At 51.1% G+C, this 23,981-nt stretch overlaps 1 protein-coding gene across 1 annotated transcript in view; it reads left to right on the top strand.

Annotated features, from left to right (window-relative positions):
- The window catches only part of LOC115640394 (IgGFc-binding protein-like), a 34,903-nt gene extending 11,902 nt beyond the window's left edge, over positions 1-23,001 (top strand). Inside the window, exons 8-19 of the mRNA XM_030543135.1 lie at positions 124-323; positions 942-1,083; positions 1,794-2,125; positions 2,520-3,093; positions 13,686-14,284; positions 15,101-15,665; positions 16,113-16,708; positions 17,229-17,799; positions 18,291-18,490; positions 20,690-21,070; positions 22,323-22,609; positions 22,834-23,001. Coding sequence (XP_030398995.1) covers positions 124-323; positions 942-1,083; positions 1,794-2,125; positions 2,520-3,093; positions 13,686-14,284; positions 15,101-15,665; positions 16,113-16,708; positions 17,229-17,799; positions 18,291-18,490; positions 20,690-21,070; positions 22,323-22,609; positions 22,834-22,843 — 4,457 coding nt within the window. The 3' untranslated portion in view covers positions 22,844-23,001. The remainder of the gene's footprint in view (positions 1-123; positions 324-941; positions 1,084-1,793; positions 2,126-2,519; positions 3,094-13,685; positions 14,285-15,100; positions 15,666-16,112; positions 16,709-17,228; positions 17,800-18,290; positions 18,491-20,689; positions 21,071-22,322; positions 22,610-22,833) is intronic.
- The last annotated feature ends 980 nt before the right edge of the window (positions 23,002-23,981 follow it).

Genomic DNA, 23,981 nt, shown 5'->3' with positions numbered 1-23,981 from the left:
GTTCCGTTATAAAGGTGACCTGCTCCTCTCGTCCCAGTTAGATTCTCCTCTCCTTCATGTCTGTCCCTCTAAGCTGTGGGGTGAGATCCCTCCAGCCATCAATTACTTCTCTCTCTGCTTTAGCTCTGCGCTGCCCGGCCAACGGTCACTACGAGCTGTGCGCCGACCTCTGCACCACCACCTGTGCCAGGATCACCGACGCCAGGAAGTGCCCAGACACCTGCGCCGAAGGCTGCCAGTGCGACGATGGCTTCCTCTTCGACGGCCAGGGCTGTGTGCCTCTGCAGAGCTGTGGGTGCTTCAACATGGGGCTATATTACAAGGTACCGCCCCCTGCTGGGGTATTAAGTCCTATCTGTTTGCTTCCTCCATGCCCTGCTCTCATCGGCCATGTTGGATCAGACCGTTGTCAATTGCTAATGGCCAATACATAAATCTCTATAGAAAGGCAAACGACACTAATGGTACAATTCTCTTTCCATGATCCCTGGCTCTGAAAGTGGAGTTGGGTCCAGTGGATTAGAGCAGGGTGGCTGGGAACGATAACTAATAGCTTCTATCCCTTACTCTGGGAGGAGAGTAGGGCCTAGTAGTTTAGAGCAAAAGGGGGCAGGGAAACCGGACTCCTGGGTTCTATAGCCAGCTCTCAAGGAGAATGGGGTTTCTGTCGAATCAAGTCAGGGATTTTATCATTGGCATTTGGATCAGGGACTTGACAGTCAAGAGGTAAAGAAAAGAGCAATGGGGGTGTGGGGAGCCAGGACTCCTGGGTTCTGTTCCTGGCTCTAGGAGAAGAGTGAGATCTAGTGAGTTAGGGAGGCTGGGAGACAAGAGATGCGATTTCTGTACCCATATATGGGCTACATATAACTGAAAACTTCCTCACTGTAAAACTATGTTTGTCTGGGTTACATTGTATTAGTTCTCCCTTTTTCAAACAGCCCAACAACACAGTCCTGAGGAAGAAGTGCCAGCAAAGCTGCACCTGCATTCCTGCCCAAGGATTCACCTGCGAGGCCCACAGCTGTGCCAGTGATGAAACCTGTGAGATCAGAGATGGAGTCATGCAATGTATCAACAAAGGTAAAAGAGAGTGAGTGAAAGAAGAAGAGAGATGATTGTAGAACTGGACATTGGAGCAGACTCAGTCGAGTAACAACAGCTGAGGGTCTGGCCCAGAGTAGAGTTTCTATCCTTAGATCTAGGAGGGGAGTGGGGTCAAGTGGTTAGAGCAGGGGGGCTAGGAGCCAATTCTCCTGGGCTTTATCCCTAGTTCTAGGAGGGGAGTGGGATCTAATGAGTTATAAGGGTAGGAGATGGGGGGCTGGGAGGCAAGAGATGTGAAATCAAGTAATGGATTTTATCCTTGGCTTTTGGATCAGGGACTTGACAGTCAAGAGGTAAATAAAAGTCTCCTCTGTTCCTGCCTTTTAGGTCCAATGTTGAGGTCCTTTCTCTATCTATTTACTTAATCCTACTCAGGCAGAGCTTCAATCCTGCATCTTAGCAGGAGGTTAGACTACATGACCCTTTCAGTCCCTTCTAACCATCTGATTCCATGATTCTACAGAAGCCAAGGGAATTTCTTCCTCATCAATCACTGAGCAGGGACATATAGTCTAGGTCTCTCATCTGTAGCAAACTGTCTGTCATTGACTGTTCTCTGGTTGGCCCCTCTTCTGAATGACTTTGGTGGGCCAGTTGGTTCCGGACAATAACTGAGCCTATGCTGAACCAAGCTTGTCTGGCATCTAGCTCTCACTCATGGACTCCTGGGATTTCTTCCCTTTCAGATCCTTGCAAAGTTCTGAAGTGCCGGACCAAGGAGACATGCAAGATTGAGAACGGCCGTGCAACGTGTGTTCCCAGCTACACTGGAACCTGCTGGGGCTGGGGGGACCCGCACTATCACACCTTTGACGGGCTGAACTTTGACTTCCAGGGCACCTGCACCTACACCATTGCCAAGTACTGTGGGACCGACCCCACCCTGGTGCCCTTCACCATCAATGAGAAGAATGACAACAGGGGCGGTAATCAGGCTGTCTCCTACGTGCGCCTGACCCACATCTACGTCTACGGGTACAACATTGCTATCTACAAGAACGAAGTTGGGAAAATCAGAGTGAGTAGAAAATGCAAAAATGATTGGAATAAAAACATCTCCTGATCCACACCCCCAAATATATCTATCTTTGAATCTATCTCCCCTTCCATCCTCCTACACATCTATCTATCTATTCTCATACCTGTGTATCCATCCTCCCTTCCATCTCTGTACAAAGCTCGTTATCTATCCATCCCCATACACATCTATCCATCACTCTGTCTATCCCCCACAGACATCTCTTTTTCTCTCCATCCTCATGCACATATAGATAGATAGATACCAAATAAATTTTGGAGAATGGCAAAATCTTTTTTGTTCCATTCATACAAAAAGGACCAGAGGAGCAGAACTGTTATAATAGGTGAGATGAAAAGAGAAATAACCATTGTTTTTTTCCTCCTATCTCTAGATCAATGACGTGACCACCAGCTTGCCGGTGACCCTTGAAGACGGTAAAATCAAGCTCTACCAGAGCGGTCTCAATGCTATCCTGCAGACAGACTTTGGTCTGCAGGTATCGTATGACTGGAATTGGCACCTGATCATCACCCTCCCCAGCAGCTATTATGGGGCCATGTGCGGCCTTTGTGGGGATTTCAACCAAAACAGTGGAGATGACATGACGTCACCCAACGGCACCAGAGTCTCCTCCATCGTGGAATGGGCCAAGGGCTGGAAAGTCAAAGACCAGGACCCTTTCTGCTGGGATGTTTGCAAAGGGAAATGCCCAACGTGCGATGAGAGCAAGAAGGAGACCTATGGGGGCAACGAATACTGTGGTTTGATCAGCAAAGCACCAGGAGGGCCCTTCAGAGAGTGTCACCCCAAAGTGAGCCCGGAGGACATTTTTGACAGCTGCATCTATGATGTGTGTCTGAACGGGGGAGCCAAGAACATCCTGTGCCAGGCACTGGAGGCCTACGCAGCCATCTGCAAGAAACAGGGCATCACCGTCTATGACTGGAGGACACCATCCGGCTGTGGTGAGCTCTGTGCTTTGGTTTCTTTACTGACAAAAGCAGCAATAAGACAAGCCAATCTACTTACTCTACTGCTTGAGGAGATGTTGAGGGGGCTTAGCATCAGGCAGATAATGTTAGATACTGCACCTTGGCAACTAGGCACTATGGGGATAGTGCATTAGAAATCCCGAGAACAGACTAGATAGATTGACAATGGATAGACACATGGGTTTGGTAGATTAGATCAGAGAAAGAGAAAGACTCAGTATATTGTAGGGAGAAATAGATAGATTGCATGGATAGGGAGATTAAATTGATTTAATGGCTGGATGGATGGATTTGATGCACAGGGAGATTAAATCGATTTGAGGTAAAGATTGATAGATTAGACAGTAGACAGATGGATGGATAAATTAAATGGATTAGGTTCCAGATGAGACAGATATAGATACTCATGGATGTACACATCAGATGGGTGGTGTACACACTCATGGATGTAAACATCAGGTATACACATTAGATGGAGGCATGAGAGACAGAAAATGACTGACTCATCAGTAAGGTGAATTTCCATCCCATGGGAAATTCTGATGTTTTAATATATCCATTTGTCCCCAAATGGGCCCAAAATGTCAAAACATTGATGTTCTGAAAAAAAATAAATCAAAAAATGTCCAAATGAAATATTTAGAGAGAAACAAACATTATGATATTCTCAAATTGAACATTTCAGACTGGAGTTCTGAAAGGAAACATTTTATTTCACATCAACATTAATCTCTGCACCTGCCTGAGCAGCCACATGGGAGCTGTAGTTCTGGACTCCTTGTACTCTGATTCTCTCCTATGGGCATTGCTCCCTGTCCATCTCTCATGATGCACCATGGTCTCTCCCTGCCCCATTATGGACCACAAGAATTCTGCCACTTCTTTTTTAAATTTCCGACAGAAAATTTAAATTTTGACATTGTCTGATGGAAAAAATTTTTTTTCAAGCTTTTTCAGCCAGCACTATTAGATAATTGCATAAAATCATACAACTAGAAGGGACCTTGAGAGGTCATCTAGTCCGGTCCTCCACACTCAAGGCAGGAATCAGCATGGACAAGCTGGTTGGAGCATGGTTAAGGAATCATCCCTGAGCAGCTAAGTTCCCTGTAAGCTGCGCAGCTGCACGGCCACAAAGTAGGCTAGCAACGGCCACGCAGGCGGGGAGAGGTGCCCCTCCCCCCGTCCAGCCTGGCTCAGCCCCACTGAAGCTGCCATGGCTGGGGAGAGGCGCCTCTAACTTGACCCTGAGCTGCTGCAATGAGAGAGGGCTTGGGGAAGTCCTCTATCCCCACTGCAGCCCTGGGGCAGCCTGCACCCCAAACCCCTCATCCCTGGCCCCACTCCAGAGCCCTCACCCCCAGCCAGAGCCCTCATCCCCCTACAACCCAAACCTCTGCCCCAGCCCTGAGCCCCCTCCTGTACCCCAATCCCCTCATCCCCAGCTCCACCCTAGAGCCTGCACCCCCAGCCAGAGCCCTCATCCCCCTACAACCCAAACCTCTGCCCCAGCCCTGAGCCCCCTCCTGTACCCCAATCCCCTCATCCCCAGCTCCACCCTAGAGCCTGCACCCCCAGCCAGAACCCTCATCCCCCTACAACCCAAACCTCTGCCCCAGCACTGAGCCCCCTCCCACACTCCAAATCCCTCGGGCCCACCCCCGCAACATGAATTTTGTTGTGTGCACCAATGTGGAGGTGATGCGTTCCACATATGGTGGGAAAAATTAGAGGAAACACTCCTGAGCAGGTGTGTTTCCAGAGGGATTGCTAATTACCATGTTATCAATGACCTAGATGCAGGAGCGTGCAAAAGGGAGGGCAACCAGGGGCATGGGCCCCCCAATAATTGGCAGAGGGCACAGAGCTCCTTGGATTCTTGGGGGCCCCAGCAGGAAGAGCGCAAGCCCCTCCAGCCTCCGGGCCCTGGCAGGGTCAGCACGCGAGCTCCTCCAGGCCTAGGGCCCTGGCAGGGTGAGCATGCTCTCCTCCAGTGCTGGAACCCTGACGGGAGCTGACAGTTCCTCTGTCCCTGGGACCCCAGCAGGGGCACAGAACTTGCCCCTCCAAAAATGCTGGAATCTAAATTCCTATGCACGCCCCTGCCCAGCAGAAAACATTAAATCATCACTGATCAAGTTTGCAGATGACACAAAACTTGGGGGAGTGGTAAATAAAGAAGAGGACAGGTCACCGATTCAGAGCAATCTGGATTGCTTGGCAAACTCGGTGCAAGCAAATTATACAAGTTTTAATACAGCTAAATGTAAATATGTAAATCTAGGAACAAAAAATGTAGGCCAGACTTACAGGAGGAGCACTTGATCCTGGGAAGCAGTGACGGTCGAAAAGATTTGGGGGTCACAGTGGATAATCAGCTGAACATGAGCTCCCAGTGTGACGCTGTGACCAGAAGAACTAATGCAACCCCGGGATACAAAAAGCAGGGAATCGTGAGTGGGAGCAGAGAAGTAATTTCATCTCTAGATTTGGCATTGGTGTGATTGCTACTGGACTCCTGTGTCCAGTTCTGGTGCCCACAGTTCAAGAAAGATGATAAATTGGAGAGGGTCAGAGAAGAGCTAGGAGAATGATTAAAAGATCATTTATAGTGCTTTATAGTGAGAGACTCAAAGAGTGCCACTGATTAAGCTTAACAGTGGTTAAGGGTTGACTTGATTCTTCTTCGAGTGCTTGCTCATATCCATTCCAGTTAGGTGTGCACGCACCGTGTGCACGTTCGTCGGAGATTTTTACCCTAGCAACACTCGGTGGGCTGGCAGGGCGCCCCCTGGAGTGGCGCCGCTGTGGCGCCGTGTCGGTCGTTGGAACAGTGGAGCGCAGCTTAGCTGACCTCCACCTCCCTAGCGATTCGCTCGTTTCTATTATATTGTGTATATAGTTCGATTTCCTACAAGTATAGTTAGTGTTTAGTTATTAGTTCTGTAGTACTTATTGTATATAGTTAAGAGGGATCAGGGGTTAGCCCCTTCCCCTCACCCGGTACCGGGGCCTATGCCCGGTTCATCGGGCTTCAAACCATGCTCGGCCTGTCATAGGCCAATGCCTACAGGAGACCCTCACAACTCCTGTCTCAAGTGTTTGGGTGAATCCCATCTCATGGACAAGTGCCGCATCTGTAAGGCTTTCAAGCCCCGGACTAAAAAAGAGCGGGACATTCGCCTGAAGCAACTCTTGATGGAGGCAGCACTGACTCCTCCGTCTTCGGCACCACCTGTGGCACTGGGAACAAGTAAGTGCCTCTTCTGCACCGGAGCGCGCACCGACAGTGAAGGCTCCTCGACATCAGCCATTACCGGCCCAAGCTCCTGCCCGGCACTGCTCTCTCTCACCAAGGAGCAAGAAGCACTACGCCGCAGTCTGAGCGCTTAGCTAAGTCGGGCCGCCCGGCACTGACAACTGCCATGGCACCGACATCCTCCGCACCATTGATTCCGGCCTCGCAAGAGCCATCGAGTCCGGTGCCTACCAGCTCCCCAGAACGCGATGTGGTTGAGCATATCGTGCCCTCCATTCCGGAGATGTTCTCCACGGCACAGGACTTGATTGCCTTGACGGAGCCTGAGCTGCCTCAACCCCCGGCACCGCCGGTGCGGGTTCTTCAGTCAATAGGCAAGCCGGCCCTCATAAGACCATCTTCACCCAGTACCACTGAATGTCGCCGGTCCCGATCCAGGTCCCACAGGCACTCTCGGTCCCGTCATCGATCCTGGTCCCGGCGCCGCTCTCAGTGCCGGTACCTCTCCCCATCGAGGTACCGGTCATACTTGCGGCACCGTTCGAGGTCCCGGTCACCGACCAAATACTCTCGGCACCGCCCTAGGTCCCGACACCACTTGCGGCACCGTACCTCTCGCAGCCGATCTCGGCACGGCGATTCAAGGCACCAGTCAACCTCCCGGCACCGCACTGGTCGCAGGTCCCGGTCTCATTCCCGGCACCGATACCACTCCCAGTACCGTTCTCCGGCACCGCTTGGGGACAGATCGAGTGAACGCAGGGACCCGCATCAAACGGTCTCCGCCCCTCCGTGGCCTTCTCGTCATCCATCTACCTCCTCCCATGCAGACAGTGCATCCTATGGAGATTCGGATATTCACAACAGGTTCACCCAAGGAACCCTTGGCCGGGACCAAGGACCTCATCATTGGTCTTTTTGGACAACTTGGGCTTATCACCAAGCCCAGGGTGAACCCCCTTTATCATCCCGCTTTGGCCCTTCCAAACACCGAGCGCCAGAGGCCACCGTTAGCAGACCTCCCCCAGCTGGTACAGAGGAATCTCTTGCCCACATACCGGACCCACAAGATCTACTGGCTCCAGACATACCTCAGGATCAGGGTTCAGTCCAGAACTCGCTTGTCCCCGGGGTTTCATCCTCCTCCTCCCCGGATGAAGCGGTGGCGGGGACATCAACATCGGGACCACCTCCAATCGACCTCAGGTCACACAAGGACCTTTTGCGGCATGTTCCCCTTAATATCAACTTACCCGTAGAGGAAGTTCCTGAGGTGGAGGACCCGGTAATCAGTATACTGTCGGCAGAGATGCCAACTAGGGTGGCCCTCACCTTCATTTGTCCGATCCAGGCTAGAGTGGATACCATCTGACAATCCCCGGCATCCATACCGTCCACAGCCAGAGGGGTCGAATGGAAATACATGGTGCCCTCCAAAGGGTATGAGTACCTTTATGTACACCCCCCTCCCTGTTCATTGGTTGTACGGTCTGTCCATGAACGGGAGTGCCATGGCCAGCAAGCCCCTGCACCTAAATCAAGGGAGGCCAGGCGAATGGATCTATTAGGAAGAAAAATCTATTCCGCGGGAGGCCTCCAACTCAGGGTGGTGAACCAAGAAGTCCTCCTGAGTTGCTACAGCTATAACACCTGGGAGGTGGTAGGGAAGTTTACAGAGCTCGTCCCACAGGACTCCCGCCAGGAATTCTCAGCACTCCTGGAGGAAGGGAAGAAAGTTGCGCAGACCTCCCTCCAGGCCTCGCTGGATGCCGCCGATTCGACAGCTAGAACGGTCGCCTCTGGAATCGCCATGCGGACGTATATCATGGCTGCAAGAGTCAGGCCTGCCACCTGAACTTCAGCAGACTATACAAGACTTACCTTTTGATGGCCAGGGCCTGTTCTCGCAGAAGATGGACTCTAGGCTACAGAGTTTAAAAGGCAATTGCGTAATTATGCATTCGCTGGGAATGCATACGCCACAAACTCAAAGACGGTCTTTGCGGCCCCAAACTCAGCGCCCCTACCCCCCACTTCGGCCAAGGCAAGACTTCACCAGAAGGCGAGGTCGTACCAATCGCAGACATTAGTCTGGCCCAGGAATGGCGCTAGGGGTTTGAGTGCCCTAGGCGGACGGCAATTTCGCTGCCCCGCGCGCTGGTCCCACGGCTCCACTGGAGCTGCCGCAGTGGTGCCTGCGGTGGGTCTGGTGCTCCATGGCTCCGGTGGAGCTGCCTCAGTGATGCCTGAGGGCGGTCCACCGGAGCTGCGCGAGCAGCCGACCGTCCGTAGGCACAACTGCGGCAGCTCCACCGGAGCCGCGGAGCACCGGATCCTCCACAGGCACCACTTCGGCAGCTCCACCAGAGCCGCCTGCCGCCCCCTCCGGCAAAATGGCGCCCACCATTTATTCTGGCACCCTAGGCAATTGCCTAGGCTGCCTAAATGGTAGCGCCAGCCCTGTCTGGGCCTCAATGAGGTAACAATTCCAGTCCCACCAAGCCACCAGTGGGACCAAAACCAAACTTTGGAGGGTGCCCCCGAGAGCAGTGTACCAATGGCCTCCCAGGATCCTTTTCAGTTCTACAGCTGCCTTGTCCCATTTCTCCCTGCATGGTCCCAACTAACCTCGGACCATTGGGTCCTACGCACGGTGGAGTTTAGATACTGTCTTCAGTTTATTTCAACCCCCCCCCCCAACCCTCTTCCTCGTCCCTCTTCAGGGATCCCTCTCACGAGCAACTCCTTCTGCTGGAGGTTTTGAGGCTCCTTGCAATGGGAGCTATAGAGGAGGTTCCGGAGGAGTTAAGAGGCAAGGGGTTCTATTCCAGATATTTCCTAATTCCCAAGGCAAAAGGGGGCCTCTGGCCTATCCTGGACCTGCGAGGACTGAACAAATTCATGAAAAAGTTCAAGTTCCGTGTGGTATCCCTGGGAACCATCATCCCTTCCCTGGATCCCGGAGATTGGTACACCGCTCTCGACATGAGGGACGCATATTTCCACATCGCTATTTACCCCCCGCACAGACAGTATCTACGCTTTGTGGTGAATCATCAACATTACCAGTTTACGGTCCTTCCCTTTGGCCTCTCCTTGGCCCCTCAGGTATTCATGAAGTGTATGGCTGTAGTCGCCGCCTCCCTCCGCCATCGTAGAATACATGTCTTTCCATACCTCAACGACTGGCTTATTTGAGGGACCTCCGAGGCACAGGTCACCGCTCATGTGAGCGTCATCAAGGACCTATTCACCCGTCTAGGCCTGATAATCAATTTGGAAAAATCCACTTTGGTGCCTACGCAGAGAATAGAATTCATAGGGGCCATGCTGGACTCCAATCTTGCAACAGCCAGCTTGCCTCCACTTCGGTTTCAGGCTATAGTCTCCCTTGTACAAAGACTACAAAGCTTCCCAACAACCTCTGCCCGCACTTGCCTTGGCCTCCTTGGTCACATGGCTGTGTGCACTTTCGTCACAAAGCACGCCAGACTGTGCATGCGTCCTCTTCAAACTTGGCTCGCCTCAATCTATCGTCCGCGCAGGGACGCCATAGACATGATACTCACAGTTCCATCGAGCATTCTTGGCTCCCTCGACTGGCGGCTGATGCTATCCCTGGTGTGTACGGGTCGACCGTTCCATCCACTGCAGTCCTCCGCGTCCCTAACAATGAACGCCTCATCTCTCGGCTGGGGTGCTCACCTAGGGCACCTTCGCACTCAAGGCCTTTTGTCCTCTCGGGAATTGGCGCTTCACGTCAATGTCCACTAACTAAGAGCGGTCCGACTGGTGTGCCAAGCCTTCCAGCGTCATCTACAGGGCTGTTGTGTTGCAGTGTTCACAGACAACACAATGGCCATGTATTACATAAACAGGTTGGGAGGGACGCGATCTTGCCCCCTTTGTCAAGAGGCGATGCAACTGTGGGACTTCTGCATAGCCCACTCAATAGACCTGGTAGCCTCCTTTCTCCCGGGAGTCCGGAACTCTCTCGTGGATCACCTGAGCAGGTCCTTCCTGTCCCACGAGTGGTCCATCCGTCCGGACATTCTCCATTCTGTATTCCGGAAGTGGGGCTTTCCCCAGATAGACCTCTTTGCCTCCCGAGAGAACAGGAAATACCAGGTGTTCTGCGTCCTGCAGGGTTGCTCCCCACGCTCCTTCTCGGACGCGTTCCTAATTCCCTGGAAAGGTCACCTATTTTATGCCTTCCCACCTTTTCCCCTCATCCACAGAGTTCTACTCAAACTCCGCAGGGACAGAGCCCAGCTAATACTGATCGCTCCGGCATGGCCGAGACAGCACTGGTACACCCTGCTGCTCGACCTTTCTCTGGCAGACCCAATATCTCTGCCACTCTGCCTGGACCTCATAACGCAGGACTTCAGCAGGCTTCACCACCCGGACCTGCAGTCCCTCCATCTGACAGCATGGCTGCTGTCTGGTTGAACCAATCTGAATTACGTTGTTCCACCTCTGTGCAAGAGGTGCTACTGGGAAGCAGAAAGCCTTTCACACGGGCAATATATCTCACCAAGTGGAAGCGCTTCTCCCACTGGTGCGCCCAGCATGTCTTTATTCCTGAAGGTGTATCAGTCCCCATTATCTTGGACTACTTATGGTCCCTCAAGGAGCAGGGCCTGACGATCTCTTTTATAAGGGTGCATCTTGCAGCTATTTCCACCTTCTATCCTGGGGAAACTGGCAGTTCAATCTTCTCTCACCCCATAGTTTCCAGATTCCTCAAGGGCTTGGAGCGGCTCTACCCTCAGATCAAGCGCCCATCCCCTACATGGGATCTCAACCTCATATTAGCTAGGCTCATGGGCCCACCCTTTGAGCCTTTAGCCACAAGCTCGCTGCTGTACCTCTCCTGGAAGACAGCATTCCTCGTCACTATCACCTCGGCTAGATGAGTATTGGAACTTTGCGCTTTGATGGTGGATCCTCCGTATACGGTATTCCACAAGGACAAGGTACAGCTGCGACCGCACCCGGCATTCCTCCCTAAGGTGGTCTCTGCCTTCCACATTAATCAAGACATCTTTCTACCAGTCTTTTTCCCGAAGTCGCACTCATCGCACCGGGAACAACAGCTGCATACCCTGGATGTCCGCCGGGCCGTCGCCTTTTACATCCAGAGGACCAAACCTTTCAGACGTTCACCTCAGCTATTCGTAGCGGTCGCAGAGCGCGTGAAGGGCATGCCAATCTCTTCCCAACGGATCTCATCTTGGGTGATGTCCTGTATCCGGGCATGCTACGACTTGGCCCACATTCTAATTGGCCATCTCACCGCCCACTCTACTCTGGCTCAAGCCTCATCTGCCGCTTTCCTGGCCCATGTTCCCATCCAGGAAATATGTCGTGCGGCTACGTGGTTTTCCATCCACACCTTTGTATCACACTACGCATTGGTCCAGCAGTCCAGAGATGATGCCGCCTTTGCCTCAGTGGTCTTACATTCCGCAACGTCTCGCTCCGACCCCACCGCCTAGGTAAGGCTTGGGAATCACCTAACTGGAATAGATATGAGCAAGCACTCGAAGAAGAAAAGACGGTTACTCACCTTTGTAACTGTTGTTCTTCGAGATGTGTTGCTCATATCCATTCCAAACCCGCCCTCCTTCCCCACTGTCGGAGTAGCCGGCAAGAAGGAACTGAGGAGCTGAGGGGCCGGCTGGGGTATATATCCGTCACCATAGCAGCCCCACTCCAGGGGGCGCCCTGCCAGCCCACCGAGTGTTGCTAGGGTAAAAATCTCCGACGAACGTGCACGCGGTGCGCGCGCACATCTAACTGGAATGGATATGAGCAACACATCTTGAAGAACAACAGTTACAAAGGTGAGTAGCCATCTTTTACAGTCTATAAGTATCTAAATGGGGAACTAATATTTAATAATGGGCACTTCAGTCTAGGAGATGAAGTTATAACACACCCTGATAGCTGGAAGGTGAAGCTAGACAAATTCAGACCGGAAATAAGGAGTAAATTTTTAACAGCGAGAGTAATTGACCATTGGAACAATTTGATAAGGCGCATGGTGGATGCAACATCACTGACAATTTTTAAATCAAGATTGGACTTTTTTTAACAGATTTGCTGTTGGGTTTATTTGGGGAATGTTCTCTAGCCTGTAGATGATCACAATGGTGCCTTCTGGTATTAGACTTTGTAACTGTAGCCTATGCTTAGAAGACCATGATTCCAATCTCTGTTCTTCCAGCTGCTTCCTGTGTGACTTTTGACAAGTCACTTCTGTTTCCATGTGTACAATGGAGATAACAGTACCGCTCTCTCTTACAAGGCGGAGGGAGGGTAAATATATTACATATCGTGAGCTGCTCAGAGAGTATAGCAATGTGTGCTATATAATTACCTAAGATAGGCAGATAGTCTCTGATGCAGTCGATTTACTGATTTATTGGTTATATGGCTGGATTAGATAAATGGATTTATTTTAATGGATGGATTGAATGCTTTAGAGAAGTGTTCCTCAACCAATGAGTAACAACACCTCCCTATCCCTCAGCAGAAGTCGCAAAAGACAATTAAGGGGTGTTGGGAGGCATTGAGCATTTTATTACAATCAAAAGTAAAGACAATCTCACTTTCTCCTCTCCCTGTGCATCCTAATGCTTCGAGGTCAAGTATGCTCGGCCATCCTTTGGAAACACATCCACATTCCAGTTATGTAGCTGGATCATTGTATTCATCAATATATTTTTTCCTCTTACCAGTAAATGTAAGGAGGTTGTGAAAATGAATGACATCAAATAAGGGGTCGTCAATATTGTGTGAGAGAGATGTAACTGAGGAAGAGAAGAGAGGGATGGATTTGGTGGGTGGATTGGATGGAAGAGAGGGATGAATCAGAAAGAGATGGAAAGGTGAGATCCATCCAAATACTACCTGGAAATACAGGATCTACTTAACCGCTCGACTTCAGTGGCACAGGTGCTGGGTCCTAGGCCATCTGGCATGGGTGGGGCTTCCAGATGAGGCCTTGACAAGTGAGATCTTATCTGCTCTGGGTGCACATTGCAGATCTTCTTGGGTTTTCTATAAGCAGAGAGTATTTCCCTGCTCTCCCAGCTAGCAAACACCCTTCCCTAACTGGGCTGATCCCTGTGCTGGGCTTCTGAGGTGGCCTTAGTGTGGCTGCTTGTACATCGGGCCTGTGATATAGAGGACGCTGATTGCACATTAGAATTTATCTCTGGCTCTTGCTGCATCTAAGAAGGTGTTTTTAGTTCATTTCCTGTGATGTTAAATCTCCCCCTCTTTGACCTCCTCCCAGTCCTGCCCTGCCCAGAGAACAGCCACTACGAGGCCTGTGGGAACGCCTGCCCAGCCAGTTGCTCTGACCGAACTGCCCCCTCCTCCTGCCGGGAGCCCTGCGTGGAGACCTGCCAGTGTGACAACGGTTACGTCCTGAGTGCCGGCCAATGTGTCCCCGTGGGGAGCTGTGGCTGTGACTACAATGGCCGCTACTACAAACCCAGTGAGGAGTTCTGGGCCGATGAGAACTGCCGCTCTCGGTGCAGGTGTGATCCCAGCCTGGGCATGGTGGTTTGCCAGGAGACCAGCTGCAAGGCCAGCGAGAGATGCGCCGTGATCAACGGGGTCCGTGACTGCCACGCAATCAGCTACTCCACGTGCATGGCCTCCGGGGACCCTCACTACACCACCTTTGATGGGAAAAAGTATGATTTCATGGGCACCTGCATCTACCAGCTGGCTGGGGTCTGCTCCAAGGACCCCACGCTCACCCCGTTCAACATCAAGGTGGAGAATAACAACCGTGGCAGCAAGGCCGTGTCCTACACCAAAACGGTGACCTTGGAGGTGTACGGCAGAAACATCACTGTCAGCCAGCAATATCCCCGCAAGATCAAGGTAGGAACGGAGAGCCACAGGACTACTCAGGGAGCTGTGAGCAGGAACTCTTCCTGTTGATAAGTTGCCCCTGATTTCAGTCACCACTGTAGAACCACGTCTTGTGTCCATTGTATACTGAGCTGGTGAGTGTATGGGAAGTAACTGAATGCTCCTTTGTAAATATATAATGGATCATTTTCTTTTCCCTGTAAGTGCAGTTATGCCATTGTAACTCCTCTGCACTCAAACAACTTACTCATTTAGCTGGGGATTGGGCCCAATTGACTCCGGTGGAGCTATGGCCGATTCATGCCACTTTGATATCTGGCCCCATTGACTCCAGGGGAATCAACAGCTCTAAAAACTTCCTCTGCTAAGGTGCTTGACACTGATTTCTGTTGTGCTAAGGTCCTTTACGCTGCTCTGCCAGCCAAAGTTGAAATAAATTGCACTTATACTGCCCAAGAGGTGTGAAAGGGACTTAGTGTAACTGGGAATTCAGACCTTGACCACTCCTGACATGTCTTTTCTACATAGATAGCATCTTTGTGGACTGGGGGAGTGATAGCTCAGGGTTGAGAGTTCAGTCCTTGAGGGGGCCATTTAGGGATCTGGGGCAAAAATCTATCTGCGGATTGGTTCTGCTTTGAGCAGGGGGTTGGACTACATACCTCCTGAGGTCCCTTCCTATGATTTTATCCTTCTATATTCTCTCAAGACTAGACCCCACACCTCTTGCAGATCCAGGAATAGAACCCAGGAGTTCTGGATCCCCACTGTCTGCTTGCAGTGTTCATTCAAAATTAAGCCCCGGTCCTGCCACATCTGTTCCAGGTGGATGGAGTCTTCACGAACCTGCCATTCTACCATGAGGAGAAGCTACAGGCCTATGTCAGTGGATCCCACATTGTCATCAAGACTGCCTTTGGCCTGAGAGTGACCTTCGACGGGAGCAGCCTGGTCCGGGTCACTGTGCCCAACACCTACGCCAGCGCCCTCTGCGGACTGTGTGGTGACAACAACCAAACTGCCAGTGACGACCTGACCATGAGGAATGGGAGCCGGGCAGCGAACGCCGTCCAGTTCGCACAGAGCTGGAAGGTGGGGGAGGTCCCTGGATGCTTGCCCAGTTGCACCACGGACTGCCCAGTCTGCAGTGAGGCTCAGAGACAACCCTACAAGGGAGATCGGTACTGTGGGGTCATCACCAGAGGGGACGGGCCATTCAGAGAGTGCCATGAGATCATCAACCCAGCCCCCTTCTTCGACGACTGCGTCTTTGACGCATGCCAGTACAAGGGTCACCGGGATGCTCTCTGCAGCGCAATCAGCGCCTACGTGACAGCCTGCCAGGCCAGGGGCATCCAGATAGGGCAGTGGAGATCGGCCTTATTCTGCAGTAAGTACTGCTAATTGACTTCTCTTTGTGTGCACAGTGTGCATGTGCAGCACCCTCTACAGGGTGGGCTCAGAATGGCCCAGCCATGTGTCCTGACTCCAAGCCCACACTGCTTTAACCCTCTAGACCTGACCACCCTTTCACATCTGGGATACAACCTAGGAGACCTGACTCCCAGCCCACACTGCTTTAACCCTCTAGCCTTGACCGCCCTTTCACATCTAGGATACAACCCAGGAGACCTGACTCCCAGCCTCCCTGCTCTAACTACTAGACCCCACTCCCCTCCCAGAGCTAGGAATAGAACCCAGGAGTCCTGGCTCCCAACCCCACCAGAACAATCCTATTCTAAGTGATGTGAATTGAGAGAGATTTCCTTCAACTTACCTTTGCATTTCTTCTTTCTCTCATCCCTATCTGCACGTTCGCTCTGATATTCTCCTGCAGGTGCCACCTGCCCTCGTAACTCCCACTACGAGCTCTGTGGGAGCGGCTGCCCTGCCACCTGCCATGGCCTCTCGGCGCCAAATGGGTGCGACACTCCCTGTGCTGAAGGTTGTTTCTGTGATTCCGGGTTCCTCCTGAGTGGAGACCGGTGCGTCCCCATCGCGCAGTGCGGCTGTGTGCACCAGGGCAGGTACTACAGGAAGGGAGAGGAGTTCTACACCAGCACCTCCTGCCAGGAACGGTGCCGGTGCCAAGACAACGGGGTCGTCGAGTGCCGGGAGGCCTCCTGCAGAGCCAACGAGCAGTGCAGGGTGAAGAATGGAATCCTAGGCTGCCACGCCGTGGGCTGCAGCAAATGTGTAGCGTCTGGTGACCCTCATTATCTGACCTTTGACGGACGGGCCTTTGATTTCCAGGGCACTTGCACTTACAGCTTAGCCAGAGTCTGCAGCAGTGACGCTGGGCTGGCAAATTTCTCTGTGATGGTAGAAAATGAGAGCTATGGTAATGGGCAAGTGTCAGTGGCACGGCTGGTGGTGGTCTCCGTTCATTGTTACACCATCACCATGGAGAGGGGAAGGAAGTGGAAAGTCATGGTAAGTCCCTGTTTGACATTATTCTCATTGTAGCCTAGAGCAGTGGCTCCCAGCCTTTCCAGACTACTGTACCACTTTCAGGAGACTGATTTGTCTTGTGTACCCCCAGGTTTCACTCACTTAAGAACTACTTGCTTGCAAACTCAGACATAAAAATACAAAAATGTCACAGACACACTAGTACTGAAAAATCTCTCCCATTTTTACCGTAAAATTATAAAATAAATTATTTGGAATGTAAATATCATCTGTACATTTCAGTGTATAGTATAGAGAGCAATATAAACAAGTCATTGTCTGTCTGAAGTTGTAGGTTATACTGACTTCCCTAGTGTTTTTTTATCTAGGCTGTTGTAAAACTAGGCGAATATCTAGATAAGTTAATGTACCCGGTGGAAGACCTCTGCTTACCCCTGGTTGAGAACCACTAGCCTAGAGTGACTAACACTGTGTGTTGTAACCAAGACACAGCTGCTGAGTCCGCACAAGTGACAGGTGAATTTCCCTCTCATTGGCACAGGTGGACGGGGAGCTCTACACTCTCCCGCTGGCTATGAACGACGGGAAACTTCAGATCAACCAGGAGGGGAACAACATCATTGTCCAGTCTGCCTCTGGCCTCAAAGTCCTTTACGACACCTCCTATTATGTCCTAGTCTCCATCCCTAGCTCCTACAAGGGACACGTGTGCGGCTTGTGCGGCAACTTCAACGGTGACAAGAACGACGACTTCCTGCTGCCCAGTGGAAAGAGCGCCCAGAACGCGGATGAGTTTGGGGCCTCCTGGAAGGTGCCCATTGATGGTGCCACATGCACCAATGGCTGTGGGGAAAGATGCCCGGTCTGTGATGCAGCTAAAACAGCGCCATACAAGGTCGATAGCTCCTGTGGGTTGATCAGAGCGACATCAGGTCCCTTTAAATACTGTCACTCACTGGTCAGCCCTACCGAGTATTTCAACCATTGTCTCTATGACATGTGTGCTGCCAATGGAGCAAGAGAAATCCTCTGCCAGAGTGTCCAGGCCTACACTGCCGCGTGCCAGGCAGCTGGAGCCACAGTCAGTGCCTGGAGAACAGCCTCCTTCTGCCGTAAGTTTACAGAACAATGTACAGCCTGCTCTTATCTTCAGCTGTATTTGCAGCTAGTGATGTGGTATCACAATCTCTCTTCTTGTCAGATACCTTTGGGAGAAGTGAGTAGCTGGTTGGGAGCATGCTGCAGGGGGTGGGACGGCTGAGGTAGGCCTAGTCTACACTACACCTAAAAATTAGATTGACCTAGCCACATCGCTCAGGGCTGTGAAAATTACACACCCTGTGTGACATAGCTAGGTTGACCTAACTCCACTGTAGACACAGCTGTGTTGATGGAAGAATTCTTCCATTGACCCAGATATCATATCTCAAAGAGGTAGATTAACTACATGGATGGGAGAGCCCCATCGGCTGATGTAGGAAGCATTTACACCAACGTGCTACAGCAGAATAGCTGCAGTGCTGTAGCTGTGCCGCTGTAGCTGCTGTAGTGCAGACACAGCCTCAGTTTTTCATCTGTTTCTCATTCACTTCTGTCTCTCCAGCTTTCACCTGCCCGGCCAACAGCCACTACGAGCTGTGCACTAGATCCTGCGATTTCACATGTGCTGGCTTGTTCTCCCCTGCCCAATGCACTGCAAAATGCTTTGAAGGCTGCCAGTGTGACGCAGGCTACGCATTCAATGGGGAAACGTGCACGTCCATGGAAGGATGCGGCTGCGTGCGTGACGGACGCTACATCAAGGTGGGTGCTGGGATAGGAATCAGCTGTCATCCTGCATCACATGTACTTGTAGGTGTGGGATTGTCCCAGCTTCCCACTGGGAGTTACAGCGACTGGGTGTCTGTGCCCTTCAGTGCAGAGACACATAAAACCTACAGCTACGTCCTGCCTTCAGTCAGCCATGTGACTTCCGCTGCAGTCAGTGACATTGGGTTAGATGAGCATCCAAACACCTACCCTGTGTGATCCTTGCATGTGGAAATGAAACTATGCCATGCGCTAGGAATTCATCACAGGAAAACCATGGGACTGGGTGGAAAATGGGATATGGAGCCTTTCCCCACTAGAGGGCGCTGGGTCTGATCCGGCCCAGAACGAGACACTGGCTGGCTTAGGGGGGCAGGGAAAGGGACATGTTGCCTTTCCCCTCTAGTGGGCTGCAGGTCTAACCCTGACCCCAGTTAGGGTAAGTGGCTGGCTTGGAGGATGGGGAATGAGACAGGTCCTTTCCTGTCTAGGAATTTCCTAAACTTATCATGCTCCATCTTGAACCCAGTCAGGAAGCATTTCACACCACACACAGGCAACCTGTTGAAGTCATTGCCAGAAGATGTTGTGCAGGCCAAAACTATACCTGAGTTCAACAGAGAATTAGATAAATTCAAGGAGGATAGGGTCACCAACAGCTATTTGCCAAGGTTTTCAGGGTTTTAACCCCATGCTCCTGGTTGTCTCCAACCTTTTGACTGCCAGAAGCTGGGAGTGGATGACAGGGGATGGATCACAGACTAATTGCCCTGTTCTGTTCTGCCAGAGACAGAATATTGGGCTAGATGGACATTGGTCTGACCCACTATGGCCATTCTGATGTTCTCACTCGAGTTCAGTGGTTCTTTCAGCCCAGGTTGGCCAGCCCATCCGGGGTGGGGGTGGGGTGGGAGTGGAGTGGGGGTGTGGTTGGACCTTGGGTGCTGTTCACTCTCAGGATGGTAACAGGCACTTTACCATGAAGACACAGGCTAAATCACTGATAGCCCTCCTGTGCCACAATTCACTGGGGAAGAATTCCAATGTCATGGACTCAGAGGGACTGGTCTATGTGCCAGCTTGTAACTAGTCCCTTGGGGTGACCCTTTTAGTGTGCCGGGCCCCAAGGACCCACACAGCTCCACAGGGGCAGGTCTATGGCCCTGTGAGTCCACAACTGGCCCTTTGGGCACCAGTGATCCTTTGTCTCTCCATGGCTCCCTGCAGTGAGTCCAGCCAAGCCTGGACTCCTGTGGGAGTTTTGTTCCTACCTATTCAGAGTGCAAAGCCCTCAGTGAGAATTTGCAGCGACACCAGATGGCCTTTTCAAGGTAACAGCTTGTTAGTCCCCTGGCTACAGCATCTGAAAGGCCTTGGGTTAGCACAGAGAAGCAAAGGTCACAGCAGAGTTCAGACTGGCTAACGGCTGGGCTCCCTTCAGTCATGCTGCCGGAGGAACCATGTCACTTCCTTTCTTTTGCTCTGTCCTTTTGTCTCCATCCCAGGAGAGAGCCCCTGTGAGCTAAGTTCTTCACTCAGCCACCTGGCACCTTTCCCCTTCATTCTCCAGCTCAGGGCCTTTGCTCTGCTTCCTTGCAGCTAAATTCCCGTCTTTGGTAGTTGGTCAGTGCAGGTTTCCATTGGGTTCCCATTGTCTCTTCCAGACCCTCCATTCAGGATCCTAGACTTTATTCCATTTGTTAATGACTCTGGCCTCCAACCAGGTGGTTGCATGAGTCCAACACCTCACTTCTTCCCTTTATACAGTACAAAGCGCCGAGGAAACTGAGGTGCACACAGACCTGATAAAATATTACCAAAATTCCCACATTTATTGCAGCAGAAAGCACCACGGGATATGCCCCCAGAAGTCCCAGCAGCACACACGGTAGAGCTCAACACCAAGGGGGACAGAGTAATTGGGGTAGGGGTTTGCGGTGTGACTGCTCAGACCTGGGCTAGGCTACCCCAGAGAAAGAAATATCTCTCGAGATAACTCTGCAGTAAAGACATACCTTTTGGGGCAGGGACTGTCTCTCACTATTTATACATACAGCACCCAGCGCAATGGGACCCTGACCTTGGCAGGCTACTGTAATTTAAATAATCAAAGGGAGCTTTGAGTTGATCCCATCCTGGGAATTTTCTCATGCTGCTTTTCCGTAACAAAGTTGTTTGGGAATTTCCCTGTAGGCTGGGGAGAGCATCATCTCCAGTGCTTGCTCCGAGAAGTGCACCTGCCAGGCCTCAGGCGGGCTTGTCTGTGAGCCACACAGCTGCTCCAACGAAGAAATCTGTGCGCTCCAGGATGGAGTGCGTGGCTGTGTGAAGCAGGAAGGCCGGTGCACACTGCTCCCCGGAGCCCAGCTCACCTCCTTCGACGGCGCCTCTGGAGGAGATCTCCACAGTGGAGCTTACGAGCTGGTCTCTCTCTGCAACAACAGCGCCCCCTCCTGGTTTAGGGTGGTGGTGGACATCAGGGCATGCAGTGACGGGGCAACAATGGCTGGGACAACCGTCTACATTTTCTTCCGAGATGCTTTCATAGCTGTGAAAAGGAACAAGGAGACCTGGGTAAGAGGGGGCCACGTTAGAACAGCCTGAGTCGAAGGGGCAGAAAGTTCATTCAGTTGCCACTGAAATGATGAAAAGACTAGAAATTACAGTGATGTTGATCCTCTTCACTAGGGCTGATCTGGGCATCTCAAAGCTCAATTCATTCAGCCACATAGACCCCTGGTGTTGACAGGACATGGTGTACAGGCTGGGGCAGGGGGATGACATGAGTTATTGATGAACAATTATTCAGTAGCAAAGACTGAACTAGAACCCAGGAGTCCTGACTTCCCCCTGTTCTAACCCACTAGAGCCCACTCCCTTCCCAGAGCTGGGGCTGCAATCCAGGAGTCCTGACTCCCAGCCCCCCTCACCCCTGCTGTGTCCCACCTTGAAAGTTGGAGGAGAGGCAGGGAACTGCTCTAGGAAGGGTCTCTCTGACCCAGTAGGTTCCCTGGGAGAGATCTCTCCTTTCACTGGGGCACCTGTCCATTGGGGAAAAGACCTCCCTCTTCATGGTGGGGGCTGTCCATTGGGGGGGTGAGATATCTTGTGTTGTACCAACGTCTGTCGGTGGAAGGAAGGAGCTTGCGAGCTGTACACGCCTGAAGAAGAGCTCTGTGTAGCTTGAAAGCTTGTGCTGCTACCAACAGAAGTTGATCCCATAAGAGCTATGAGCTCACCCACCTTGTCTCTCTCTTGATTGCCTGCTGTCATTGATACAAATAAGTGCAGGTATCATTAATCAAATATGTAAATTAAGGTATTAAACAATTGCATAAAATCTCTACAGTTCTTTTTGCACTAAGAAACACTGTTGCTCAGAGATCAATAACACTGAAATCAGGACTTTAGCCAATCAAGTTGCCTATGCAAATCAGTGCACCTTGATTGGGTATTGACAGATTGGAACAATTTGCTCTCCAGAGCACTGTTTATTGATTGGCTTCTCAGTAAGTCATAGTGTTTTCTGCACCTCTCAGTCTAAGACTATTGGCTTTTGTCGTGCCCCATACGCTCTAGTCCCCATTGCCATATAATGGGGCCCATGGTCACTAGACCCCATTGCTTTTTATTGTGACTCATAGACTCTAGATCCCATTACCTGGTATTGGGGCCCATGGACTCATAGCCTTATGATGGGTTCTATAGAGTCTAGATCCTGTTGCCATGTAATGTGGCCTATGGACTCTATTTCAGCTCCTGGCCTTCTATTTCATTCACCTCCACATTCCCCAGTTCTCCTGTGACTTATGTCTGTGTGTTCCAGGTGAACGGGCGCCTGCTGCAGCTGCCGGCGAACGTCTCCGATGCCGTGTCTGTGAGCAGGTCTCAGGGCGGCGTGGCCGTGGTCCAGGCCTCGGGAATGCAGGTTCTGTTTAGCCCCAGTGGGGGGGTGACGGTGAGAGTCAGCGAGAGCCTGGCTAACAAGCTGTGCGCGTCTTGCGGGAACTTCAATGGCGACGTCTCCGATGATCTGCAGTTGCCCAGCGGGAAGGTCGCAGGAAACATCGCTGAGGTTATCGATTACTGGAAGGCAAGAGACTTCTCTGGGTGGTGAGTGGCTCTGCAGATGCTGCCCTTTCCATGATCTTTCTATAATGGTCTATAGGTACCTCCCTGGGGAGGAAAGGGGTTGAAATTCCCTAGCTTGTGCTGACTAGATGATCTGGTCTCTTCTGGCCTTAAAATCTATGACTCAATTGCAAAGGAATCTTACTGAGACATCTTCCTAGTCCTGAAGGAGGCTGACTAACTCCTCTCCTGTTTTTGTCTTTTAGTGACGTCTAAACAAAATCCTGGCTGCTGAAGTATCTTCCCTCCCTGGAGTGAACCCCGCTGCCATCTTAGCTAGGAATTGCTCATAGGGCCATAACTGTAGCCCTCGTGACTTTCTGTGTCCTCTAGGATATTTAATGAGGAAAAAGACTTTGTTCTGATTGTCAGTAAAAACAAATAAACCTGCAGATATGATTGTGAAGCAATAAACTCATTTTTGCAAATGTCATCCAATGATTTTATTATAGCAGCCTGTTTCTTTCTATCTTAAGGTAATTTCCTGACTCAGAGGAAGAGAACACGACAGTCTTTTGGTTCCGTGTCTGTACAGTGCTGAGCACAATAGAGTGAAATCACCATACAAATAGTTAACAATAATAATAGTGCATCCTGCTACTAAAACTTGTTAGTAAGGATGAAGCTTTATCCCACGAGTTAGAGAAGTCCGTGTCTCTCGAATAGACGGTCCTGAGTTGTATTCCCCACGGTAGCTGCTGTGTCTGTGTTTGTGTTACATTGGCTTTGGGGGGAAAAAGATAACAGGTGTGCGGGAGTCAACAAGCTGGCTACATCATTGGGGCCAGAGCTGGAGAGGCTTCAGCAAAGAGATACAAGGATGCCTGAAGAACAGGGCCAATAAAGCAAGATTTAAGGAGCTCAGTCTTCATAAAAAATGTTAAGAGATTATTTTACCTCTTTATGTGGCACTGATGGAACCACAGCTGGAATCCTGTCTCCAGTTCTGGTGTCTACAGTTCAAGAAGGATGTTGATAAATTGGAGAGGCGTTCAGAAGAGACATTTGAGAATGAAAGGAATAGAAAACACGCTTTTATAATGAGAGATTCTAGCAGCCGTCTATTTAGTAGAACAAAGAGAAGATTAAAAGGTGATTTGATCCAAGTCTAAAAGTACTGTGACAGACCAAGACCAGTGGGGTACAGGAGTCTGGTAGAGGGCAAATATACTGGTCACTGGATGAGTAGTTTTCTGCTCCCTGAGTGACCAGAGCAGGGGCTATACTAGAGTAATCAGGAACCTGCTGGAACCAATTAAGGCAGACAGGCTGATGAGAACACCTGCAGCCAATCAAGGCAGGCTTATCAGGGCACCTGGGTTTAAAAAGGAGCTCACTTCACTTTTTGATGTGC

Source organism: Gopherus evgoodei, unplaced genomic scaffold, assembly GCF_007399415.2.
Source record: "Gopherus evgoodei ecotype Sinaloan lineage unplaced genomic scaffold, rGopEvg1_v1.p scaffold_31_arrow_ctg1, whole genome shotgun sequence".
In the NCBI taxonomy this organism is placed as follows: domain Eukaryota; kingdom Metazoa; phylum Chordata; order Testudines; family Testudinidae; genus Gopherus; species Gopherus evgoodei.
Note: the sequence above shows the minus strand (reverse complement) of the source record. Positions and strands in the feature narration are given on the sequence as shown.